Below are 25,596 nucleotides of genomic sequence, written 5' to 3' on the forward strand. Positions count from 1 at the left end.
GAGAGAAACAGCTGGAGACAAAGCACTCTGAAAAGAATCATGTACAAAAATACATTGGCACCGCTTACCCTGGGTGCCAGTAGATGGAGGGGCAGAGTGGACTCGAAATGCTTAAAGAGAGTTTGGGGTAGTGGCTTGGAGGAGAGAACTGAGGGAGAAGCCAACAGGGTCCCAGTATGACTCATTCCCCATACTGCAGGCAGACCACTCCCCTCCACCTGGTGTCAGCCTGAGGGGAAGTAATAGCCCTGTCCTCCGAAATTAATCTGCCCCACCCTTGGTGCCTAAACCTGATGACTGATAACAGATTGAATAGATTAACAACTAAAGCACACAGAAAAAGACAGTAGATCTCTGGTAATCTAGAACAGGCTGCCTAGGGCCAGACTGGGACACGATCTTACAGTACCAGGAGCAGATTCAGGAAGAAAAGAAAATGCACCTCTACAACAGTGTATAAGACATGATGAGTGGAGTGACTCTCAGTCAGCTAGATGGAGGGAAGGACGCAGTAATGAGAAACACAACAACAACCAACACCCAAGTACAACCACACAGCCCAAATAAATGGCATAAAGGGCATCACAAGAGCATCAAGCTCAGGAGATCAAGGAGACTGCACCACTGACTCCCATAGGTCTCCTACCACAGAAGGTCACAACATGAAGACAGGTAGTCAAAGCAGGTAAATATAAAAAGCAGAAACAAACAAGAAGAGTCACAGAAGTGGGGAGACAATGGAACAACACTCCATCAAAAGGAAATGAGGAAACCCCAGAGATACTAAATAAAATAGAGGTAAGAAAATTGAAAGACATGGAATTCAAAATAATGATTATAGAGAAGCTCAATAAACTCAGCAACACCAAAGAAAATTACAAAGAACTCCAGGGGAACTAAGAAGAACCCCAAGGAAGCTACAAGGAACTTAGTGAGAACTATACCGACATTAAAAAGAACATAGAGACTGTTACCAAGAGCCAGGAGGAAATAAAGAAGAGAATTTCTGAATTGAAAAACATGGTAGAAGGCATCAACAGCACTCTAGATGAAACAGATAATTGGATCAGCAACCTGGAGGACAATGTAGAAAAAAATTCCGAGACAGTGCAAAACTAAAAAACTAAAAAAGAATGAAGAGGTGTTAAGAGAGCTGCAGCACAATATGAAACGAAATAATAACCGTATCATAGGAATACCAGAAGGAGAAGAAGAGTAGCAAGGGATAGAAGACTTGTTTCAAAGAGTAATAACAGAACATTTCCTTAATCTGATGAGAGAAATAGTCACGCAAGTCCAGGAAGCACAGATAATCCCAATGAAGATGAACCAAAGAGACACACTTCCAGACACATCATTCAACAGCAACATTCAAAGACAAAGAGAGAATCCCAAAACCAGCAAAAGAGAAACAGCCAGTAATATACAAGGGAGCTCCAATACAGCTATCAGCACATTTCTCAACAGAGACACTACAAGCCATAAGGGAATGTCAAAAAATATTTAAGCAATGAAAAACAAAGGCCTACAACCAAGACTACTCTACCCAGCAAGGTTCTCATTCAAAATGGAAGGTGAAATAAGGAGTTTCCCAGACTAAGGAAGGCTAAAAGTATACATCTCCACCAAACCAACATTGCAAGAGTTGCTAAAGGGACTGCTTTAAGATGAAGAAATACAGAGAGGAACACAGGTACAAATGGTAAAAATGACAATGAATAAGTACCTATCAATAATAACCCTACATGTAAATGGATTAAATGCACCAATAAAAAACCACAGTGTAGCTGAATGGATAAGAAAACATGACCCATGTATATGCTATCTTCAAGAGACCCATCTCAGAACAAAAGATGTATACAGACTGAACGTAAATGGATGCAAAAAAATATTTCAAGCAAATTAACATGAAAAAAGTGATGGGGTAGCAATACCTATATCAAACAAAACAGATTTCACAACAAAGGCCAGAACAGGAGAAAAAGAAGAACATTTCATAATACTTAAGTGAACAATCCATCAGAAAGATATATCCCTTCTAAACATATATGCACCCAACATAGGAGCACCCAAATATAAAAGAAAATCTTGAAGGACCAGAAGGATATTGACAGCAACATGCTCATTGTAAGGGACTTTAACACCCCATTGTCAACAATGGACAGATCTTCCGAGCAAAGAAACACCAAAGTTATTGTGGCACTGAACACTAGATGAAATAGATTTAACTGATATATACAGAATCTTTCACATCAAAGAAGCAAAATATATATTCTTTCGAATGCACATGGAACATTTTCAAAGATAGACCACGTGGTAGGACACAAAACAAGCCTCAACAAATCCAAGAAAATTGAAATTATATCAATCAAGGAAAAAACTCAAACATATTCACATTCATGGACACTGAATAGCATGCTATTACATAATGAATGGGTTAAAAATGACAACAAGGAAGAAATTTAAGTTTCTGGAAACAAATGATGATTAAGACACAACAGGCAAGAACCTATGGGACACAGAGAATGCAGTTCTGAGAGGGAAGTTCATAGCAATATAGGCTTACCTAAAAAGGATAGAAGAATCTCAAATAAACAACCTAACCCTACAGTTGTAGGAACTAGCAGAACGACAACAAACAAATCACAGAGCAAGTAGAAGGAAGGAAATAATCAAGATCAGAGCAGAATTAAATGACATAGAGACTAAACTAACAATTCAAAAGATCAATAAAACCAGGAGTTTGTTCTTTGAAAAGAGAAAGAAAATCCACAAGCCTTTAACCAGGCTCATCAAGAAAAAAAGAGATGGACCCAAATAAATGAAATCAGAAACGTAAAAGGAGAAATCACAACCAAAACCACAGAAATAAATACAAAGGATTGTAAGAAATTACTACAAACAACTGTATGACAAGAAATTTGACGACCTAGATGAAATGGAGAAATTTCTGGAAACATATAATCTTCCAAAACTGAATCAAGAGGAAGCAGAAAGCCTGAACAGACCAATAACACCTAGTGAAATTGAAGCGGTAATCAAAAAACTCCCGGCACACAAAAGCCCTGCACCAGATGACTTCACAGGTGAATTTTACAAAACATTTAGGAAAGAACTAATGCCTACCCTTCTCAAACTATTCCAAAAAATCCAAGAAGAAGGAATACTCCCAAACTTTCTATGGAGCCAGTATTACCCTAATTCCAAGACAAGAAAAAACAAAAAAAAAGGCACCCAAATAAGAAAGGAAGAAGTAAAACTGTCATTATTTGCAGGTGACATGATAGTGTACATAGAAAACCCTATAGACTCCATGAAAATACTACTTAACGTAAGTGAATTTGGCAAAATAGCAGGGTACAAACTCAATATTCAGAAATCAAAGGCATTTCTGTACACCAACAATGAAACAGAGATACAAAGTAGAAAAAAGTCCTATTTACTATAGCAATAAGAAAAATAAAGTACTTAGAAATAAACTTAACCAAGAAGGTAAAAGCCCTGTACTCAGAAAACTACAGAACATTGAAGAAAGAAATTAAGGAAGATACAAATAAATGGATGCATATACCATGTTCATGGATGAGAAGAATTAACATCCTTAATATGTCCATACTACCCAAAGCAACTTACAGACTCAACACAATCCCTATTAAAATACCAATGGCATATTTCACAGACCTAGAACAAATACCTCAAAAATTTATATGGAACCAAAAAAGACACCAATAGTCACAGCAATCTTTGAGGAAGAAAAACACATTAGTAGGAATCACAGTACCTGATATCAAGCTATACTACAAGGCCACTGTAATAAAAACAGTTTTGTACTGGCATAAGAACAGATATAGAGATCAATAGAACACAATAGAGAGCCCAGAAATAAATCTAGGTTTTTATGGTCAATTAGTATTTGACAAAGGGGGAAGGAGGAGATAATTGACTGAAAATAGCCTCTTCAACAAATGGTGCTGGGAGAACTAGACAGGGACATGCAGAAAAATGAAACTAGACCACCAACTTACACCCTACAGCAGAATAAACTCAAGATGAATAAAAGACTTAAATGGAAGCCATTACACCATGAAAGTCCTAGAGGAAAACATAGGCAGTAAAATTTCAGATATCTAACGTAGCAATATTTCATCAATATATCTCCTAGGTTAAGGGAAATAAAGAAAACGATAAACAAATGGAACTACATCAAACTAAAGAGTTACTGCTCAGCAAAAGCAAACATCAGCAAGATGAACAGGGAACCACCTGTATTCGAAAACATATTTGCTAATGATATCTCAGAAAAAGGTGTGATCTCCAAAATATATAAAGAACTTACATGACTCAACACCAAGAAGACAGATAATCCAATTTAAAATGAGCAAAGGACCTGAACAAACACTTCTCTAAGGAGGATATACAGAGAGCCCATCGGCACATGAAAGAATGTTCAACATTATTAGCCAACAGAGAAATGCAAATTAAAACCACAATGAGATACCACCTCACACCAGTCAGAATGCCCATCATCAACAAATCAGCAAACAACTTGTGCTGGTGAGGATAAAGAGAAAAGGGAACCCTAGTGCACTGTTGGTGGGAATGCAGACTGGTCCAGCCACTATGGAAAACAGTATGGAATTTCCTCAAAAAACTAAAAATAGAACTGCCTTTTGATCCAGCGATTCCACTGCTAGGATTATACCCGAAAAATCCTGAAACACCAATTCAAAAGAACCCATGCACCCCTATGTTCATAGCAGTGCTATTTACAAGAGCCAAGAGCTCAACACAACCTAAGTGCCCATCTGTAGATGAGTGGGTCAAAAGACTGTAGTCCATTTACACGATGGAATACTATGCAGCTGAAAGAAAGAAGGAACTCCTACTTTTGTGACAACATGGATGGACCTGAAGAGTATTATGCTTAGTGAAATAAGCCAGGTGGTGAAAGAAAAATATCATATGATCTCACCTAATACAGCAACCTAATGAACAAAACAAATTAGCAAAATAGAACCAGAGCCATGGAAACAAGGAACAGATTGACAGTGACCAGAGTGGAAGGGGGAGGGGGGAAAGAGGGGGATGAAGGGGAAGGGCCCAGTCAAGGAACTAATATAAATGACCCATGGACATGGACAACAGGGTGGGGATTGACTTGAGAGAGGAGGACAGTGGGCAAGGTAGGGGAGAGCAATGGGGGAAAATTGGGAATAGGGTCAACTGTAATAGAACAACAATTTAAAAAATGGAAAAATGAAAAAAATAAAAATAAAAACCACCATCTTTAAAAAATATTCCTGAGACAGGATATATTTTCTTTGACCAGAATGATTTAACTGGCAGACAGACAGCAAACCCGTTCCTAAGATCTGTACTTTCAGTAAGGATTTTGAAGTGTAGCTCATTTACTTTCCTACTGCCGAAATAGAAAAGTTAGCTTATTTTATCTTGCACTTCTTAATTTTTGTGATAAAAAAACAAATTGCAGTACTAAGGCCAACTTCTGTCAAATCTAATTTTCAACTATAAAAGTGTAACAACTGTATATGAGGAAATCTGAACACTTATTTCTTCAACTTTGACACACTAAGTAATTTACTTCTTTTTGTTTTTAACTATAATTTATTATACCAAATTAAAAATGAATAATCTAGCCCTGGCCGGTATGGCTCAATTGGCTGGACATTGTCCTGCAAACCAAAAGGTTGCGTTTCCATTCCCAGTCAGGGCACATCACTGGGTTACGAGTTCATGGGCAAGAGGCAACCAATCAATGTTTCTCTTCCTCTCTTTCTCCTTCCCATCTCCTCTCTCTAGAATCAATTTTTTTAAAAAACTTTAATGATAAATAAACAATCTAAAATAATCTTTCAAAAAAGAAGCAAAGCAAAGTTTGGGGAAAAGTCATCCATGGAAAAAGTTGGAGAAAGAATTAATTTTTATAATAAAAGGTTATGAAAGGGTTTCAAAAATAAGTACATGAAAATACATAGAAAAATCTCCAGAATTCTAGTAAAATAACCTCCTTTAGTCTAAAAACCAAAGGACACCAGATTATTTCTGTTTCTAGACATTTAGGAACACTAAAGCATTACTATCTCTTAAGTTATTCCTAGTAAGAAATACAACTAAAGAAAATAGATCCTCTGTACGTGTAAATACATGTTTACCCTCCAATTAAAGTAAATGTCTTCTAAAAACTTGAATGTTAATATTCCCTCTTCAAAGGAAAGAATTATCAACCACAATGTGTCACTAAATGTTTACAAAACACTTTTTCAATAAAGGCAATATCACATTTCATGAACCAATAAATGCTAATTTTTATATGGGGACAGCATATATAGAACCAGCACAACTTTTCATTAAAATAATTACCAGAATCAATACCGTATGGATCCAAATTAAGAAACCTAAGTAGGACACAGTCCAGGACTTCTAATGTGGCAAATAGACAAATGCCTAACTTAAACATCGGATTTTCTACTTCTCAAGCAGAGCTCCTGACTGCACACCTGCACCCCTACCCCTACCCCAGTGATAATTCATGCTGAGCTCTCTTCTCCACACCACATAAAAAGCATGGAAATAAAGGTTTCGGGGAACATGAGTGAGACATGGCCACAGCTAGCTTCTTTTCCCCACTTCTACCTGTTATCTTCTTGTAGGCTCACACTAACCCCAGATTTTGCCAATTTAGTATTATTCCCACTTCAAAGACTAAACACCTGAGATGGGAAAACAAGGCTCGGTCTGATGCAGTTGGCAAATGACAGGACCAGAATGCCTTCTCCACATTATCTATATCTTCAACATTCTCTTAACCCAATGTTTTCATAATTTCAAATTTTCAGCTAATAATCTAAGCATATTAACCCACAGTATCCCCAACCATATGACCTTCTATAGAGATCACTGCTTTTATCAATTCCTAAGTGGCATTAGAATATGCTAAATAATGTTCAAGACGACATGGTCAAGATGAAAGCATCTTGGATAGTTCCCCAAACTTTAAGGTGTTTGAGCATTAGTTCATCAATAATTTCCGACACTTTCCATCACAGCACAATTAGGAAATAATAATATGTGTACAGCTGACCAGCCAGTGATTCCAGAGGGCCCATGCAAGCCCTCACAGCCACTCTGGGGCAGAGGGCAGGAGGAACTCAGCAAGCTCACAGCTGGCAAATGCTGATATTCAGTTCTACAACCCCACCATATGCCCAGGGAGCCAGACACAAAGACATATAAATCAGAGAAGTAACAGAAGGAAAAAGACAGTGATAACCTCAAGTTCCAACTCTTATAGACACCGAGAAGTTTTCCTTTCGTAACATATACTTTGGGCATGTCCACTCAGAGTCCTGTAGAGGCTGTGGACAAATTATACCCCATTCTGCCAGGTACTATGGTAGGAGCTACCCAAGGAACCGAAATTATCAAAGGAGTGTGTTTAATGCTGCAAATGCACCACCACTGTAAGAAAAACACTAAAAATCCAATGACTCTTTAGGTTTTCCCATAGATTAAAAGAGATTACATCTTGCTTTAATAGCCATGTCTTAAATTAAGACTTTTCTAGGCATTACTACTTTTTAAAAGAAAACAGAATACATATCCAAAATATTAACACTGCTTTTGGACCAAGACAGTACTTATTATAACACATATTTTGGTGCTTAAGCAGCTTTGTTTGTTTGTTTTTATTCTTTTTCAGTCCGTTCCCCTCCCCCAGTTTTTTTCTTCCTAGATCTCCTTTTTCACTAAAGTATTTTTATTTATCAAATGGTCTTGATATGGGGATGGGGAAACTAGTGCTTAAAGCAAAAAGCACAGATTAAACAACCCATTAAAATGCACAAGACTAAATGTGAATTTATTTTTTTATTTAAGAGCTTTTGGGGTTTAAAATTTCAAATAAAATGATCTAATTGCTGTAGTTTAAAAAATTAATCATTTTTCCATTCTTTTCTAGGAAAAACTGCAGCACAAATCAACACAGTAGAGACTACCAAAAACAGAATTACATTTAAAACGTAATTTAGAAAACATATATACCTCATTTAAATTGGCAAGTAGAAAATGTAATTCCTGGTAGCAAAAGCCAACAAGAATAAAATACAGACATTTATATCTTATTATGTTTGCATGCATCATAAAGGCAACCAAAAACAGTAAGTTTTAAACTTTTGCTAAACATGAATATAAGCATATAAATAAGAAAACACCTCCCTTCATTTTAAACTCAAAATTTTCTTCTGTATTCAGTAAAAGAAATTTTACCTTTCAGAAGTATATGACAGCTGTCAATACAAATCTCTTACTTCTTTAACATGTACTTGTCATTCTGATATACAGATTAGGTATTATGATTTAAAATGGACAGTTTAATGCAAAACCTGAGTTGCTTGCATGTAATGAGAGAAGACTTAAAGCTGGCACTGTATGGTATTGAATTGCAGCATACATACTGTACTGCCCCATGCTAGTCTGATATATGCTAGTCGGTACTGCCATGGTAGCGATGTGAGGTGGTGTTCCTTCTTCCTCCGATTTTTCTTCTTCAACCTTGGGGACACCAGGCACATCAGAGGAAAGTTCATTCAGTATTTTCCTAAAACAGAATTTAACAGTACAAATCATTAAGATATATGAATGAGATTTAAAACAGAAGAGCTATAGTGGAGGAACTGGTTTAATGAAAACAAAAGTATCATTACAGTGGAAACTTAACTTACCGATAGGAGGGTCTTCGTGAAAGGAGTTCTCTACGTTTATGAGGATCAATTACACCTTCTGATTCTGCAGACTCATCTGTCTCTGCAATTGTTGCTACCTATAATACAAGAGTTTCTGAAATGCATCATAAAATATGATCTCCTTCATTCAAAAAAGTGCAACCAAGGATCTCTGTGTACAGCAGTACTAAGCCAGGTGCTGGGAAGCACCCAGCAACAGAACACAGAGAACCCGCACTAATGGAGCTCACACCTGGCTTAGGAAAGGAAGCACAGACATAACAAGTATTTCACTTGTAGAACAAGTGTGTATGGAAAGGAACAGTGCAGATAATAAATACTCCAGAAATGCAAATAAAATAGTGGCTGGAATATCAAGTGAGGCTTCACAGGAAAGGTTGAAATATATGATACATAGGACCTAAGTTCCCAAACCTGGAAGTGCTCTCACAAACCAAGCAGGGAGTGAATAAGTGACAGAGACAGAAAGAAAACCTCGATTTCACTGTCCTTTTCACAACACCACAGCTGATCTGAGCTTCGTCTGCAAGTTAGACATTATATAGGCCCAAAGAAGAAAGAATATTTAAGCAGATAAACAAGCCTGGTTGAAGTTAGGATTTATATTACAACAGGTTGTTGGGGCTTGATAACAATTAAGTCTTGAAGGTCAAAATAAGAAATTTCTCCTTAAAAGATCAGAGTTTTAAGCATGATTTCATTTTTTAAAGTCAAGTAATAATACAATAACGTGATTATTAAAGAAAGTCAGAGAACTAAAATAAAAAATCTCTCTACAGCATGACTGCTCTCATTATATACAGCCATTTATCCTTCAAGGACAAGGATAGTTATGAATTTACAAATCTCACTTTACTTATATTACAATTCCATGGGAATTTGATTTGGGCAAAATCAAAAGAGCTTATTAAACTATGAATGATGTGCCCTGGCTGGTGTGGCTCAGGTGGTTGGAACATTGTCCTGTAACCAAAAGGTTGCAGGGTTTGATTCCCAGTCAGGGTACATACCTAGATTGTGGTTTCTATCCCTAGTCCAGGTGCATACAATCCCCAGTAAAGAAGGCAACCAATGTATGCTTCTCCCTCACTTCGATGTTTCTCTTTCTCCCTCCCACTCTCTTTAAAAGCAATGAAAAAAAAAAGTCTTTGGGTAAGAAAAGAAATGTCAATAATGTAAGAAGGAATATTTACTTGCCAAGACCATGGATGAAGATATATGTTCACCTGAGCATATGACCATGCATCTCTGTTCATGGACACCCAACAAATAAGTATACTAGACAATGAATGGAATTTATTAGAAAAAAATGTTGCAATATCGCCACCAAACATTTATCAATTTACACTGGGCTTTCACACCTCTCTCATATAAGCCTAACAACCTCCTTTGTGTGAGGTAGGCTGTTAATTCACCCACTATAAAAAGGTAAAACTGAAGTTCACACAGAGAGATTAAGGGACTTGTCCATCTTTCAATAAGTAACAATTTTAGGACAAGATCTACCACCACCTATTGGTACAACAATAATTAAATCATCATTTCATTCAAAACTCCCCCCAAAACCTTCTGAATATAAGACAATACTTTCTTCTGGTACCAGCTAGGTTAAAACTAAGAAATACCTGCATCCCAATACAAGTCATAACACAAAAAGGAGAGTGGAAAGACTTTCTTGTTTTATAATTAGAGTCAGAAACTCTTGGAACCAAGGGTCATCAAGTGGGGGGAGGGAGACAATATGGAGAATTATTAAGACACTTGTTGCTGCAAAGATAACCAAGCTTTAAGTGCAAGTGAATTTATTACTTCAAATATCATGTTGCAACCCCCATTCTCATTTTGCAATAAATTGTACACAAATATGCAGGAAAAGAACAGACTAAATTAGTACATCTTTTTCCTCGAAGGTCTTTTTGTCATCAATTAAGTTCAAATAATTCTTACATTTAAAGGAAAATAACAAACTGACCTGAAAAAGGAGAAATAAATTCAGTAAACAAGAGAAGTATGTGTCAAGAAATGCTAAGGATTTAAAACCAACCTTGATAATAATAAAACATATCTCTGGATCACAACCATAATACTAATCACAACTACAAAACCAAGGTTAAATGTGGGATTGATACATGACATATAAACATAAGACCAAGAGACAATAACATCATTACTTTCTATGGATTACACATATTGATTTAAAAATAAACTTAAATTTCTACTCATTAATGTGAGTATTCATGAAAATAGCATCAGTACTATAATATTTATAGTATTGTGTTTATCAGACATCTTCTTCAAAGAATCCTCAAAATATTTTTAAGCACCACTGGACAGCTCTGCTAAATAAATCCAAGTTTGATCAGAGAAAAATTTGAAGAATCATTCATCTGGCAATTACCCATCCTGCAAATTAAAAGCTGACAACAAAACAGCAACTCAACTCAAATCTAAGTATCTAGCACAATAGAACGCACTTCACACGTAAAAGGAAATTCCTCCAAATCTCTAATAAATCCACTTGAGCATAAAAGCTACACAAGGAAAAGCTGATAAATTAGTATATATAAAAAATAAATAAAAAAGCAGAAGCTCAACAAAGTCAAAGGTAAATCATCCGAGAAAGAAGCTAACCTGAACAGTTTGTATGTGTGGTGACTGAATAACAGATGGCTGTGGCGTCTGAATTACTCCCTGGACATGGACAGTCTGGCCCGAAGGTAACTGTACCAGCGTTACAGCTGGGGAGACTCTTCCGGTGCCTGATCCAGCTACAGAAACCTGAAAAATTGATCATCATTGAGGATCAAGCTAGACCTTTTTATTGTTCTTTTTGCTTTTTTAAAAGAAGAAATACAATTACTATGATGATTGGACTATGTTTCTTGATTCCAAACAATAACAAGCAATCCAGGACACTTACCATTAGGAGGTGGTCACTGTCCTGGAACAGTCATTCTTCGATGTGACAGACAGTAAAGAACCCATGCTGCTCGCTTTTGGTTCCCATGCTTCGAAGGCTAAGAATGTGCCAGGCACAAAGTTCTAAAGCAGTTAAACTACCTCACTAGCACCTCACATTACTAACAGTGAAGGGTTATTTAGGCCAGAGTATAAATTACCCTCTCTAACTTAAGAGAAATTGGAAACAGAACTTCATTATAGTGAATTATTTTTAATAATTGAAAGGTTCAACATGATAGTCTAGAATTACTCAGATGCAAATTAATGCCTTGTCTCTATACTGATGAAAATGGCAGTTATTTTTATGCCTCCAAAATCATACAAAAGGCACAGAAGGAAGATATCCCAAGACCTCATACCCTTAGTGTCTCTGATTCAGAACAAGCTCACACTTGGAGCCTGTATGACCCTCTCCCACTTTCCCCTCCCTGAGCTTGAGCATCCAGACACAGGGCCCAAACCATCATTTAGCTTGCATGAAGAGAAGACACAGCAGCCCTCTCCTCACTTCCTAGAGTACTTGGACAGAGATCCCTACTGGTAAAACACAGTAATTAATACCTCCACACCTCTGGACTCACAACCTGCCAGGTTTTCTAATTAGTAAACAACTCCAACCAGTGTAACCTTAGAAACTGTGCATCATTTTACTAAGTTTCACTATTCATTATGACTTACTCAAAACAATCAAAGACTTTGGAAGTAAAATAAGCTACCAGTTTCTATTATGAGTGCCAATATTATAGAACCAAACAAATTTTGCAGAGAACACCTGGGGATCTCACTCCAGGAAACACCAATAAGCCCTGACCAGCTGGTAAGGCTCGGTGAGTTGGCCAAAATCCCACACAAAGCAAAAGGTCACCAATTCGATCTCTGGTCAGGACACATTCCTGGCTTGCGGGTTCGGTCACCATGAGGAAAGCAACCAACAGGTGTTTTTCTTTCACATTCACTTTTTTCTCTCTCTCCTTTTCCCTCCCTTCCCCTCTCTCTAAAAATAAATAAATAAATCAAAACAGTCTGGTACTGGCATAAAAACAGACATATAGATCAATGGAACAGAATAGAGAGCCCAGAAATAAACCCAGGTTCATATGGTCAACTAATATTTGACATAGGGGGAAAGAACATCAAATGGAGTGAAAAGAGCCTCTTCAACAAATGGTGTTGGGAGAACTGGACAGGGACATGCAAAAAATGAAACTAGACCACCAACTTACACCATACACCAGAATAAACTCAAAATGGATCAAAGACTTAAATGTAAGCCGTGATACCATAAAAGTCCTAGAGGAAAAAATAGGCAGGAAAATTTCAGATATCCCACGTAGAAACATTTTCATTGATATATCTCCTAAGGCAAGGGAAATAAAGGAAAGAATAAACAAATGGGACTACATCAAACTAAAAAGTTTCTGCTCAGCTAAAGAAAACATCAGCAAGATGCAAAGGAAACCAACCATATGGGAAAATATATTCGCCAATGACATCTCAGACAAGGGATTGATCTCCAAAATATATAGAGAACTCATACGACTCAACACCAAGAAGACAGACAACCCAATTAAAAAATGGGCAAAGGACCTGAACAAACACTTCTCCAAAGAAGACATACAGAGGGCCCATAGACATATGAAAGTATGCTCAACATCACTAGCCATCAGAGAGATGGAAATAAAAACCACAATGAGATACCACCTCACACCAGTCAGAATGGCCATCATCAACAAATCAACAAACAACTTGTGCTGGAGAGGATGTGGAGAAATAGGAACCCTGGTGCATTGCTGGTGGCAATGCAGACTGGTGCAGCCACTGTGGAAAACAGTTTGGAATTTCCTAAAAAAACTAAAAATGGAACTGCCTTTTGAACCAGCAATTCCATTGCTAGGACTATATCCGAAAAATCCTGAAACACCAATTCAAAAGAACCTATGCACTCCAATGTTCATAGCAGCACTATTTACAATAGCCAAGTGCTGGAAACAACCTAAGTGCCCATCTGTAGATGAGTGGATCAAAAAACTGTGGTACATTTACACAATGGAGTTCTATGTAGCAGAAAGAAAGAATGAACTTCTACCATTTGCAACAACATGGATGGAACTAGAGAAAATTATGCTTAGTGAAATAAGCCAGGCAACAAAAGAAAAATACCTTATGCTGTCACCTATTACAGGAAACTAATGAACAACACAAACAAATGAGAAAAATTGAACCAGAGGTATGTAAACAAGAAGTAGACTAACAGTAACAAGGGGGGAGGGGGGAGGAAGAGAAGGGTGTAAGAAGGGGAAGGGTCAAGTAAAAAAAAAAAACAAAAAAAACATGTATGAATGACCCATGGACATGGGCAACTGAGTGGAGACCGAATGTGGGGGAAGGGAGGGGCAGGGTGCAGGGAAGCAAGAGGGGTAAAAAAGTGAGACAACTGTAATGGAAAAACAAACAAAAAATTTTTTTTTAGTGGTTGAAAAATGAAAATATGAAGAATGGAAATGCCAGTTCAGTGAATATTAGGACAAAGATTTTCCTTCACGTTGTATATTTTTCTCCCTATTTGATCCCTCCAGAGTTTGGCATTCTAAACAAGTAAGTAATGACATAAGTTCCTTTGCATAGAACTAATAAGACCAGTTGTTAATAGAGGTTCCTTTTTTCTTTTTTTTTGACCAAGTCTTTGACTGGAATGTCAAGCCTAAAGGAAACATACTTGGGCTCAGGTTGTTACCAAAAAGCCCTGAGGAACTGGGAATGACTTTCAAAGGTAATAAAAGCCCGTGAGATAAAAGGCCTGGTACCATGGTTGGTTGTGCGGTCCACAGCAATCTCTCCAGGGAAGGAACGAAGGTTGTTTTCCTGAAAGATGGCTAGAAGGGACCTTAAGGCACAATGAAAAACCAGAAGGACTTGGAAAAAACAGGTGTGTACAGGCAAGGATGAATGCCAGATATGTGGCTCAGCTTCTGTGCCATGAAGAACAGACTGAGGGTCACCCCAAATATTCCTTGGGTAAGTTCCAGCAAAGCAGAACTAAAGATCATAAGTGATCATTTGCTGCTCTTGTTCTGTTTATGCAAATGAACAGGATAAATTAAAAATGGACTTAATGTAGTCCCTTTAAAGAAAAGGAGGGTAACCTTAGGGAGAAAAATCATTATTCAAGGAAAATCACAATGATCAGTAGTAGAGTATAAAATAGGGCAACTAACCGTCTTAAAACTTTCTTCTCATTTAAAATATGGTTTCACTTGAAAATTAAACCATGTCTATGATATCATCAAAGATATTCAAGTTGCAGGCAAATAGAATTTCAAGTGCCTTCCAACTGGATGTCTTCCCAATAAGACAGTCTTACAGATTTAGAGACTTGTTTGTGGGTTATGTTACATAAATTAACACGTGTTTTCTGTTTTCAAAGGACATAAGCCTATGATCGCATTACCTGAGTGATTGTCTGTACGAATAAGCCTCAATTAATCCTCTCTGCAGCGCTGCCTCCTGAGACTCAATGGTGTGACTGAACTAAATGGCTGGAACACAACAAGGATGCCAGCCTGTTAAACCAAGCATGCCGTTGACCGGAGACAGCCAACTGACCTGGAGTCTGCACGATCCTTCCCCATGTGGGAAGGCCACCCTCCCCTCCACACTCCCACTCTTATTAGGGTTTCCTGGACCCAAGGGTAGGTAGGACGACGACCATGTCCAGCTTGAAGCAGCTAGAGGAGCTTGAGACCTTCGCCCATTGTCCTTTACAAGATTACAAAGGGTCCTAATATTTGAGAGGGGGGGATAGTTATTTTTTACAAACCAGGGATATGGACTTGGGGGGCGATTGCTGGGGGAGGGAGATGCTGGGTGGAGGGGAGCAAAGGGGAGAAAATTGGAACTGTTGTAAAAATATAATCAATAAAAAACATTAAAAAAATAAATAAAAATAAAAATAAATAAATAAAATTTTAAGAAAAACACAGTAATTTCTAATTCGCTTATACTGATACATTTGAAAATTATTAAAAACTGGGTTTAAAACAAATAAGAGTTATTTACAACATCATGTCCTTGGAAAGTAACTTTATTGTCAATCCAAAAATTTAAAATAAAATTTTTTTTTCAGATTTAATGTGTTTTATTGATTAAAATATTACATTTGTGCCAATTTCCCTTCCCTCTGCTCCCCTCCACCCTGTGGCCCCCCTCCCTCCAGTTGTCCCCCCCTTTTAGATTATGTCCATTAGTTGTGCATACAGTTCCTCCCAACCTCTCTCCGTCTATTTCATTCCCTCCTACCATGATCCCCAATTCCTATATCATCTCCCTCCCTCTCCTCACTCCCCCTCCCTGTTGACCTCCCCCCAATATGCTTCCCGTACCCACAGTTCCTTTTCCACTCTCGTTGCCTTTTTAGTTTGCCTTTGTTTCATCTCCCTAGCTTCTGTTTTTTAAACCAGTCCCTTTAACATCTCATATAACAGTGGTTTGGATCTAATGAACTCTTTCAGTTTTATTTTGTCCTGGAAACACTTTCTCTGTCCTTCTATTCTGAATGACAGTTTCGCTGGATAGAGTATTCGTGGTTGTAGGTTTTGGATTTTCATTACTTTGAATATTTCTTGCCAGTCCCTTCTTGCCTGTAGGGTCTCCCTTGAGAAGTCAGTTGATAGTCTAATTGGGACCCCTTTGTACATAATTTTTTTCTTCTCTCTTGCTGCTTTTAAGATTCTCTCTTTATCTTTAATTTTTGACATTTTGATTATAATGTGTCTTGGAGTGGTTCTCCCTGGGTCCAGTCTCTTGGGAACTCTCCTTGCTTCCTGGACCTGCAAGTCTATTCCCCTCCCCAAGTCTGGGAAGTTCTCCTTTATTATATTTTCACTCAATTTTTCAAGTTCTAGTTCATCTTCCTCCCTCTCTGGCAAACCAATGATTCTTATGTTGGGCCTTTTATAGCTGTCCCAGAGGTTTCTGATCCTCTCATTGTTGCTTCCCATTTCCTCTCTCTGCATTGGTTGACTGCTTGTTCCTTCTCCATATTCCAGTTTGTTGAAATGAACTCTGGATTTTTTTTCCTCACCATCTGTCTCGTATGTGGTTTTGTTCCTTTCGTTATGAATGTTTTTCGCTTCTTTCTTATCTTTTTCCTGCTCTTTTGTGAATTCTGTAAGCCACCTGATAACAATGGCCCAGAACTGAGCCTCTGACAGGTTTCTTATCTGTTCATCTGTCAGGTTCTCTATCTGTTGCCTGGTGAGCTGTGCCACCGGGATTTCTATAGTCGTCTGCCTCATTTTGACAGATGCTTTTTGTTTTCTTGGGCCGGCTGTAGGGGGCAGTGCCTGTGTACGCGTCACAATTCAGCGACCGGCGCCTGTCTGAGACCTATTTCGCAGCCCTGTGGTGCTTTCTTTGGGGGCGGGGGTCCAAGATGGATTCACACAGTTATTCAGCTAGGAGACCGGGATCCGTCCTCCCGCCCCCCTGGGCCTCACTGTTCAAGGCGATGCGGTGGCTGCTTTCCCCAGCGCTGGGGTCGCGCACTGCCAGGGGCTTGACTGCCGCCGGGCTTTTTCGCCGCCCCGCCGCTGACCGCAGACAGCGCTGCCCTCTTTAACTCTTACCTGCCCAAATGGCACCGCTGGTTTATAACTTCATATGTTGGGCTTCCGTGTAGTTTTATTTTCTGGAATTTCTAGTTATCCTTTGTTTTGAAGTAGTTGTATTCCTCTCTAGTTGTAGAGGGAGACCTAGCGTGTCCGTCTAAGCCTCCATCTTGGCCGGAAGTCCTAAAATAAAATTCTTTTATCCATGCACTAGAACCTATCTGGTGAGCACTGTACAAGGTGATTAGAGTAGAAAGCAGAATTGCTAACAGTAACATCTAAGAAACAATAACTGCCACACCAAACAGTTGAGAATGAATTGCTCCATGGTATAGGCCATGAAAGTCATTAGAGGAGTGCAGAAAAGATAGGTATGGACCTGAACAATAAGCGAAGGTTTTGTGTAGAAACCACAGTTTGAGCTGGGCCTTGATGTGAGCCTGGATAACAGTGGAACAAAAAAGTGAGAAATTAGGACAAAGACACCCAACATGTATACCAAGGGCAAATTCATCCCACATGTTCTGTCCTATTATTGTCTACCTTAGATTTTGGGGGAAATAATGGAACGAGTAGATTTTACAACTAGAAATTAAAAAACAAACAAACAAACAAAAACAGTGGGAGGATCTATTCTACAAATGTTCCCAGCACAAAAGGCAATTCTGTATGAATTATAAACTTGTATCCACCTCTGTGAGGACCAATACTAAAAGGTACTCCTTTTGCCACACAACTAATTGTCCAACTCTTTAGTCCTTTTACACTCTGGGAATTAATTTTGACCTCAAAGAGTTTTTGTTTAAGTGACTAATATGCAGTATGGTGCTGTAAATACTTAACAACTAGCTCTTGGGACGGGAGAATGATGATTTGTAACTTTTGCTGATTTTTGCAATGTAAATACTACCACTATGGCAAATTTCAAGCCAAAAGCAGATGACGCTGAACACAAAGCTGGAAAGAGGTGCATATAATTGGCTATTGTGGACCAGCGCCAGCAAAGCACTTGATATAGGTATCGATATTTCCCGTGTTAGAAATTAAAATGGAAAAAATTTTAAAGTATTTAGCAACTCATTAAATAATAATTCTATTACAAGCTACAAATAATACCTTATGAGAATAATTACATTTTACAAAACAAAGAAAAGTAGTGACGAGTCTGTTTTACAGTTTCACAAATTCTTTTAAATATCTGATTTAACTGAAAACAACTAGATTCTCATACCTACTTCTACACTGAATCTGTTGCAATGTTATTTTAGTTGGTATGTGAAGAACCTCTCTCAGACATGATTGGTAAACGAGGGGTATTTTAACAGCTTCATCAGGAAAATCTGGATATTCTTTGACACCACACCAAAACTCAACCAGTGGTTGTCTCTTAAAGGTTAGTTGCAATGTGGAATCTGAAACCATATCCATTGATCCATTAAAATCCATTGATCTATATTGTCCATACTGACATTTCATTATACACTACCAGAAAAGCACATTCATTAAAATCAACATCAATCTCATTAGAAAACTATAAATATTGGGAGGCTACCAAGCTCAAAATGGCAGATGGAGGTTTTCCAAAATTTAAAACTTCTCCTTAAGAGCTGGAATTTTATCACTGGCAATAAAAACTGTCAACTGTTTTCCTCAAAGTGACAAACTCACTCATTCGCATTTGAGATAAAATGTTTTTCAAATATGTTTGAAGAGCCAGTTTGGTTATTAGCCATCCTTTGAGAAAAAATGATGTCCTGTGGACAAAACCTCGCTAGTTCATCTTGCCACTCAAACAACAACTCAAGTGTTGTTCTTTTCAAGTACACTATCTCAGTCTTCTTTTGCAGTAGAAATGCTCCCAGTGAATGTCCTAATTTCATAACTCAGAAAAATATTAAAACAACATGTACTTAATAGTCAAGATTTAATACAGCTGGTAATATTTACTGCTGCATCAAGAATATTCTTAAACCAAACTGACCTTTTCTTCACTGCAAGTGAATGGCAGTGAAGAAAACAATGACTACTATCCAGTTTGGTGCCACTGATCTGATTCCCGCTAAGGCAACCACAATTTACTCCCCACTGTATTTGCACCATTATGCAAATGACAACACAGAGAAAAAGGAAAAAGATCTTAGCATCATTGTGAAAACAGTTTTATCTTCCCAAACCTCCAGAAAGAATCCTCAGACTCCCCTGGGTTTTCTGTGCATCAGCTTTGAAAACTGCTGCTGTCTCTTAATAGGGGCTCCAGGACCTGGCTCACAGCTTGAAGAGCATGATGCTGAGGCAGGCTGTGATTTCAGCTCCACAGCCAAACCACCACATCCAGTAGCCTTGATGGAGAGTTCATATGTCAGAGATTGAGCCAAATGTTATATAAGTTATACCTAAGAGTACCACAAGTATTCTTACAGACTAGGCCTGTGGACTGAGAGGGCAGATAGTGCCCACATTCACTTTCTGTGGGAAAATGGCCCATTTTCAAAAAAAGTAAATATTTTGAAGGACTGAAGAACAACGCAAGAAAGAGGCATGGGTTTTGATAAGTGTAAATCATGCTTAATTTTAATTGTCTTTCAAGTATAACTTTCAGGAGTTTAATTCATTAAACAATTGCTCTATCAAAATGGTTTAGTGTCAAGATACCTGCTGCAGCAAAGGAGTTGTACCCACTAATATAAATCAGTATTCCTAGAATTCTGGGGATGAGTTTCATGAAACTTCTCTATGTCCAAACTCTGGGCAGTGCAAAAGCTCATGAGACAACTCTTTCACTACACTACTGAAATAAAGGCTAAGCACCAGCACAAGTGACATACCCTAGAGTCAGAATTCAGATGCATCCATAAAAACAACAACAAAAAATATATAAAACCAAAACCCTTAAGATGTAGAGAACCCATCAGATCTTCTATATTCTCATTGCCAAAGGCATTAAGTGACTAACATTAGCCTACAATTGTGTTGGTAGAGTTAACAGGCTAAATTTCACCATTATTCATAAGAAGAAATTCACATTGCTCCCTACCTTTAACAAATTAGCATTATTTTATTATTATATTGATCACATGGGCCACAACTGAGTATATGGCACCCTTGAAGTATGGTATACAGACAGCATGGAAGAAACACAGGTAATGACTGAAGAGTATGCATGATGGCTGCAAAGGCAAAAATGGGCAAATAACAAAGCATCTTTTTGTTTGGGGTAAGGTAGTAGATTCTGTTTTAGGTAGGACTAGATTGAAAGCAATGGGAGGGCAACAAGGTGAAAAGGTTGAATAGGCATGGAAAATTGTGGGACTCGTGCTTGGGTTAAAGCTCAGACAGGAAATAAATATCTGAGAAAATACTGACAAAGCGTAATCTATAGAGCATTCTAGTTACTTCATTCACAATGTACAAGTGGAATTCTAAAGAGGCTCTGGAAAGAGAAGGGAATTAATTAAAACCTTTCTAAAATACACCACTGTTACAGAGACATAAAATTCAGTTTCCTTGAACTAAAACATGCATACTGAAGGTAGAAATAGAAAACGTCTTATAAATATCAAATATTCATTCCAAGACTTTCTAATAAGCAAAAATTTCACAGGAACAAGGGAGAAGCCATGTGGACTGGTCTAGACAGTGGGTTATATATGCAATGAGCAAGGAAAGGTCTCTGCTCTCCTAGATCAGGATGGGGACAGAAGACAGATGTATAGACAAATACATAATTTGGGGTGGTGCTAAATTCTCAAAAGAAAAATAAAGCAAGATAAATAATCAAAGAATGACAACTGAATGTGGATGGAGACTATTCAGGATATCCGCAATGTGGAAAGCTTCTCATCAGGGGAACATTTGCGCAAAAAGCCCAAATGAAGAGAGGGAGAAAGCCACAGGAAGATCTATGAGTATGTTCACCACATTCCAACAATCAGATAACAAAAATCATTAAATGGATGTATTTTGCATTTTGTCACTTTATACCTCTTTTTATGAGGCTCTAAATGAGTGTAGAAAGAACTCAGAGTACACATAATTTACCTTTATTTCCAGCTCCCCTGAATTTTCTTCTTCTATAGGATGCCTGAAACATAGATTATGCTGATGCCACCACATCCACCGAAAACCTCACTACACAGAGTAGTTGATCTGAAGAAATAAGTTGAGATGATGTAATTGACAGCCTAACTTGGCTTTGCAATTTAAAAATAAATCCTAATAATGACATTTATAACTGGGAAAACCTCATAATTTGTAACAGCATTTGATTACCACCTAGTAGATAAGCTTTAGTCTGAAGCCAGGTTCCTTACAGTGGGTTTTATGATGTCACAATATATATGCAAATGTCACATGTAGTGGGCTGCACTCAAGTCAGTTAACAAAGAATGAAAAAATGTGAATTCACAATATAAGCAGATTTTGCTATCAACTCTGCTGCCTGAGAAATCAAACCTAGATACTAAGTTAGCTGTTTTAATTTCAAAGATCACAGTGAAAATCCATTAATACTCCAAGCAATAAGTTGGACAACTCTCTTGATTTATGTGTATTAAGACAGGATTCTCAAAGAAGTCTGTTTCTTCTATGGAAAAACAGTGTTTAGAGAATATGTCAAACATTTTAAGGTTGAAAAAATAAAAATAATATTGTAAATCTAGACACTTATGAAGATGCAAAATATTTTACTTTTTAAAGTCCTATTTAATTGTGGTGAATGAAGATAAACAGAAATTTTTAAAATGTAGAGTTGGTCTCATTTTCATGTCTTCGGTGGCTTTCGCAAAGAGGTGTTTTCTTGTTTGTTTTTGTTTTTGTTTTCATTTTTTTTTAACACTGTGGTTAACAAATTTCAAAATCAATGCAGTTAACTTACGGCCAAGATGGAGTCATAGACAAACACGCTGCATCTCCCTCCACAACTAAGAAGTAATACAGCTACCTGAAAACTAGAAACAACCAGAAGTTCCAGAAAATCAAACTACATGGAGTCCAGCGAAAAAAGATATAAAGAAGAAATACTCATCCAGACAGGTAGGAGGGGCGGAGCCAGGGCAGAGAGGATGCGGCGTGGTGGTGGCAGCAGTGGCAATAGCAGCAGGCCTGCAGAAAGTCCAGTCACATATTTTAAATAGTCAGGAGGGACACCGGTGGATCATTCCCAGCTCCTCACAGGATCTCAGAGCTCACGGTCCCAGCACCGGGGAAAATCAAGCCTCATTGCTTCTGACTGTGCAGACCTGTGGGGGCTGGGGTGGAGATGGAAACTGCTGGTCTCTCAGCAAAGTCCGCTTATTTAAAGGGCCCCCACCATCCTAGAATGTCCGCAGACCAACCCACTCTGGGAACGACAGCCAGGGCAGCAGCTAGAGGGGCGCCAGTCCGGTGCAGAAGTGGGAGAGGTGCCTGGAAAAGAGGTGAGTGCTTGGTAGGTGGCGGTGTTCCCTCTCTGACCCCTCCCCCACATGCAGTGCCACAACATGGGGAAACAGTTCGGCCTGTACTGATGAATCCCTAAAGCTCCGCCCCTTATAGGAGTAACAGCTCTACCTGGGACTAGGAGGCAAACAAACACAGGAGCCTGTCAGAATGAGGAGACAGAGAAGAATGGCCCAAAAGGGGGAATAGATCAAGGTTCCAGTGGGAGAACTAAGCCACGAGGAGATAGCCAATTTCATAGATGAGGAGATAGACAACCTAACAGATGAAGAACTCAAAACACTGGTGATAAAGATGCTCACAAGCTTGGCAGATATGCTTGAGTATAGCAAATGCATAAGGGAAGAAGTGAAGGCTGTGCTAAGTGAAACAAAGGAAAATCCACACAAAACCAATAGTGAAGGGAAGGAAGCCGGGGTTCACATCAATGATTTGGAACATAAGGAAGAAAAAAACAGTCAACCAGTGCAGAATGAGGAAGCAAAAATTGAAAAAAATGAAGAAAACTTCCCAAATTTTGCTAAGGAGATGGACATACAGGTCTGGGAAGCAAGGAGGGTCTCAGGCGAGCTGGACCCAGAGGGGACCACATCAGGACGCATCATGATTGAGATGCCAAAGGTGAAAGATAAAAACAGAGTCCTGGGGGCTGCAAGAGAGAGACAGAGAGTTGCCTACAGGTGTTGCCTATAGGACTAGCAGCTGATTTCTCAGAGGACACTTTGCAGGCAGGAAGGGACTTGGCAAGCAGTATTCAATGTGATGAAAAGCAACCTGCAACCAGGGTTACTCTATCCAGCAAAGCTATCATGTGGAATGGAAGGGCAGATGAAGTGCTTCCCAGACAAGATAAAGGAGTTCATCATCACCAAGCCATTATTACATAAAATGTCAAAGAGACTTATTTAAGAAAAAGAAGATCAAATCTATGAACACTAAAGTGACAACAAACTCACAACTATCAACAACTGAATCTAAAAAATAAAAACAAAATCCAACTAAGCAAACCAGAATAGGAACAGAATCATAGGTATGGGGATCATTTGGAGGGTTATTAGCTGGGAGCGGGGAGGGGGAGAAATGGGGATATGGTGCAGGGATTAGGAAACATAATTGGTTGGTACAAAATAGATAGGGGGAAGTTAAGAATAATATAGGAAAGGGTGAAGCCAAAGAACTTATACGCATGACCCATGGACATGAACTAAGGAGGGTGGGATTGCTGGAGGGAAGAGGGCTACTGAGCGGAAAAGGGGAAAAAATATAGGAACTACTGTAAAAACATAATCAATAAAATACACTTTAAAAAATCAATGCAGGTAAATTTTACTTAATTGTATTGTGTAAGATATTATTTATTTATTTATTTTTAGAGAAGGGGGAAGGGAAGAAGAGAGAGGGAGAGAAACATCGATGTGAAAGAAACATTGATTGGTTGCCTCTTGCATGCGCTACCTAAGGACTCGGCCTGCACCCAGGCATGTGCCCTAACGGAATTGAACCAGAGACCTTCAGTTCACAGGCCGATGCTCAATCCATTGATACACACCAGCCAGGGTGAATTTTACTTAATTTTACCTTGAGTATGTCAATTGAAAATACGTATTGAAAACAGAGTTAGCCACATATGGCCAATATTTTCATAAGTACTCTTAAAATTCTTGAGAGAAAACTACATAAGGATATGTTCCCCCACATTCATTTTGTGTGTGTACAGCATAAATAAATATGATCTGAAATCTACATTGAATTAAAATAGGGGGAAGTAGATTGCTGTTCCTGGTATTGTAAATATAAATAGCTGAATATTGTGTCTCTTTTCAAAAATTACCCTCTTGAAAGCAAAGCAAGTATCAGAATCCAGTCATTCTTAACAATAGAGTCTATTTTGATACTTCCAATAAGCAGTGTTGATCATCTGAGGACATATTAAAGTTATTGAAAAACAGTGCTCTAATTTTTCTCCTAGCTAATTCTTTTTCTTTACCATTAATTTTTATCCATTTTTTATTTTTACTTATCTGTTTTTATAGAGAGGGGAAAGGAGAAAGAGAGGGAGAGAAACATCAATGTACAGTTGCCTCTCACACCCCCCCAACTGGGGACCTGGTGTGCAACCTAGTCATGTGCTCTGACTGGGAATTGAACCAGCGACACTTGGTTCACAGGCCGATGCTCAATCCACTGAGCCACAGCATCCACGGCTTTCTCCTAGCTAATTCTTATAGTATCTAATATTTATAGTAATAGGAGCACCATCTTATACTCTAACCAAATGAGATGTGTTTCATTTATCATAATACATTTCAAAAGTATTATAAACATGCACATGATCATTACAGAAGTCAAAATTCTTTTAGTTCTAGAACTTTAAAAAATCAGTCTAGGTTTTGATTGCACAAACTAACTGCAAGATGGCACTGAAAGTCAAGAGCCTAAGAGGAGAACCTGAAAATTTACTTTGGACCTTTCTCATTCAGTAGAAGATAGATTTTTTTGATTCTGGAAATTTTGAACTGTTTCTACAGGAGAAGGTTAAAGTCCATGGAAAAACTGGAAATTTTGGTAATATTCTTCCCATTGAATGCTTCGAGAATAGAATCACAGTTGTTTCTGAGAAGCAGTTCTCTTAAAAGACATTTGAAGTATCTTACCAAGAAATAGCTTAAGAAGAACAGTCTCCTTGACTGACTTCCTGTGGTTGCATCTGACAAGGAGACTTACTAACTTTGTTACTGCCAGATTAGTCAAGATGGAGAGGGATCTAAGTCTGAGGACTAGGTGAAGCCATCCCTTACTGGGTTTTTGCTTGCTAATAAAACAATGATGTG

The 25,596-nt window shown here is 38.2% G+C and overlaps 1 protein-coding gene and 1 pseudogene across 14 annotated transcripts in view; one reads left to right on the forward strand and one right to left on the reverse strand.

Annotated features, from left to right (window-relative positions):
• The window catches only part of CREM (cAMP responsive element modulator), a 101,700-nt gene that overhangs the window by 36,605 nt on the left and 39,499 nt on the right, over positions 1-25,596 (reverse strand). For 7 of the 14 annotated variants that reach the window (XM_090266147.1, XM_090266146.1, XM_090266152.1 and 4 more), the window contains 3 exons: positions 11,394-11,540; positions 8,742-8,839; positions 8,475-8,617 (listed from right to left, as the gene is read on the reverse strand). In XM_090266147.1, coding sequence (XP_090122273.1) covers positions 8,475-8,617; positions 8,742-8,839; positions 11,394-11,540 — 388 coding nt within the window. Of the gene's footprint in view, positions 1-8,474; positions 8,618-8,741; positions 8,840-11,393; positions 11,541-21,367; positions 21,476-22,202; positions 22,562-25,596 lie in introns of those variants that run through there. The other 7 variants (XM_090266150.1, XM_090266155.1, XM_090266151.1 and 4 more) reach the window with 2 other exon arrangements.
• Positions 20,423-25,546, forward strand: LOC150019116 (ribosomal protein eL22-like; annotated as a pseudogene).

Source organism: Furipterus horrens, unplaced genomic scaffold (assembly GCF_987537825.1).
Source record: "Furipterus horrens unplaced genomic scaffold, mFurHor1.1.pri manual_scaffold_2, whole genome shotgun sequence".
NCBI classification, from domain to species: Eukaryota; Metazoa; Chordata; class Mammalia; order Chiroptera; family Furipteridae; genus Furipterus; species Furipterus horrens.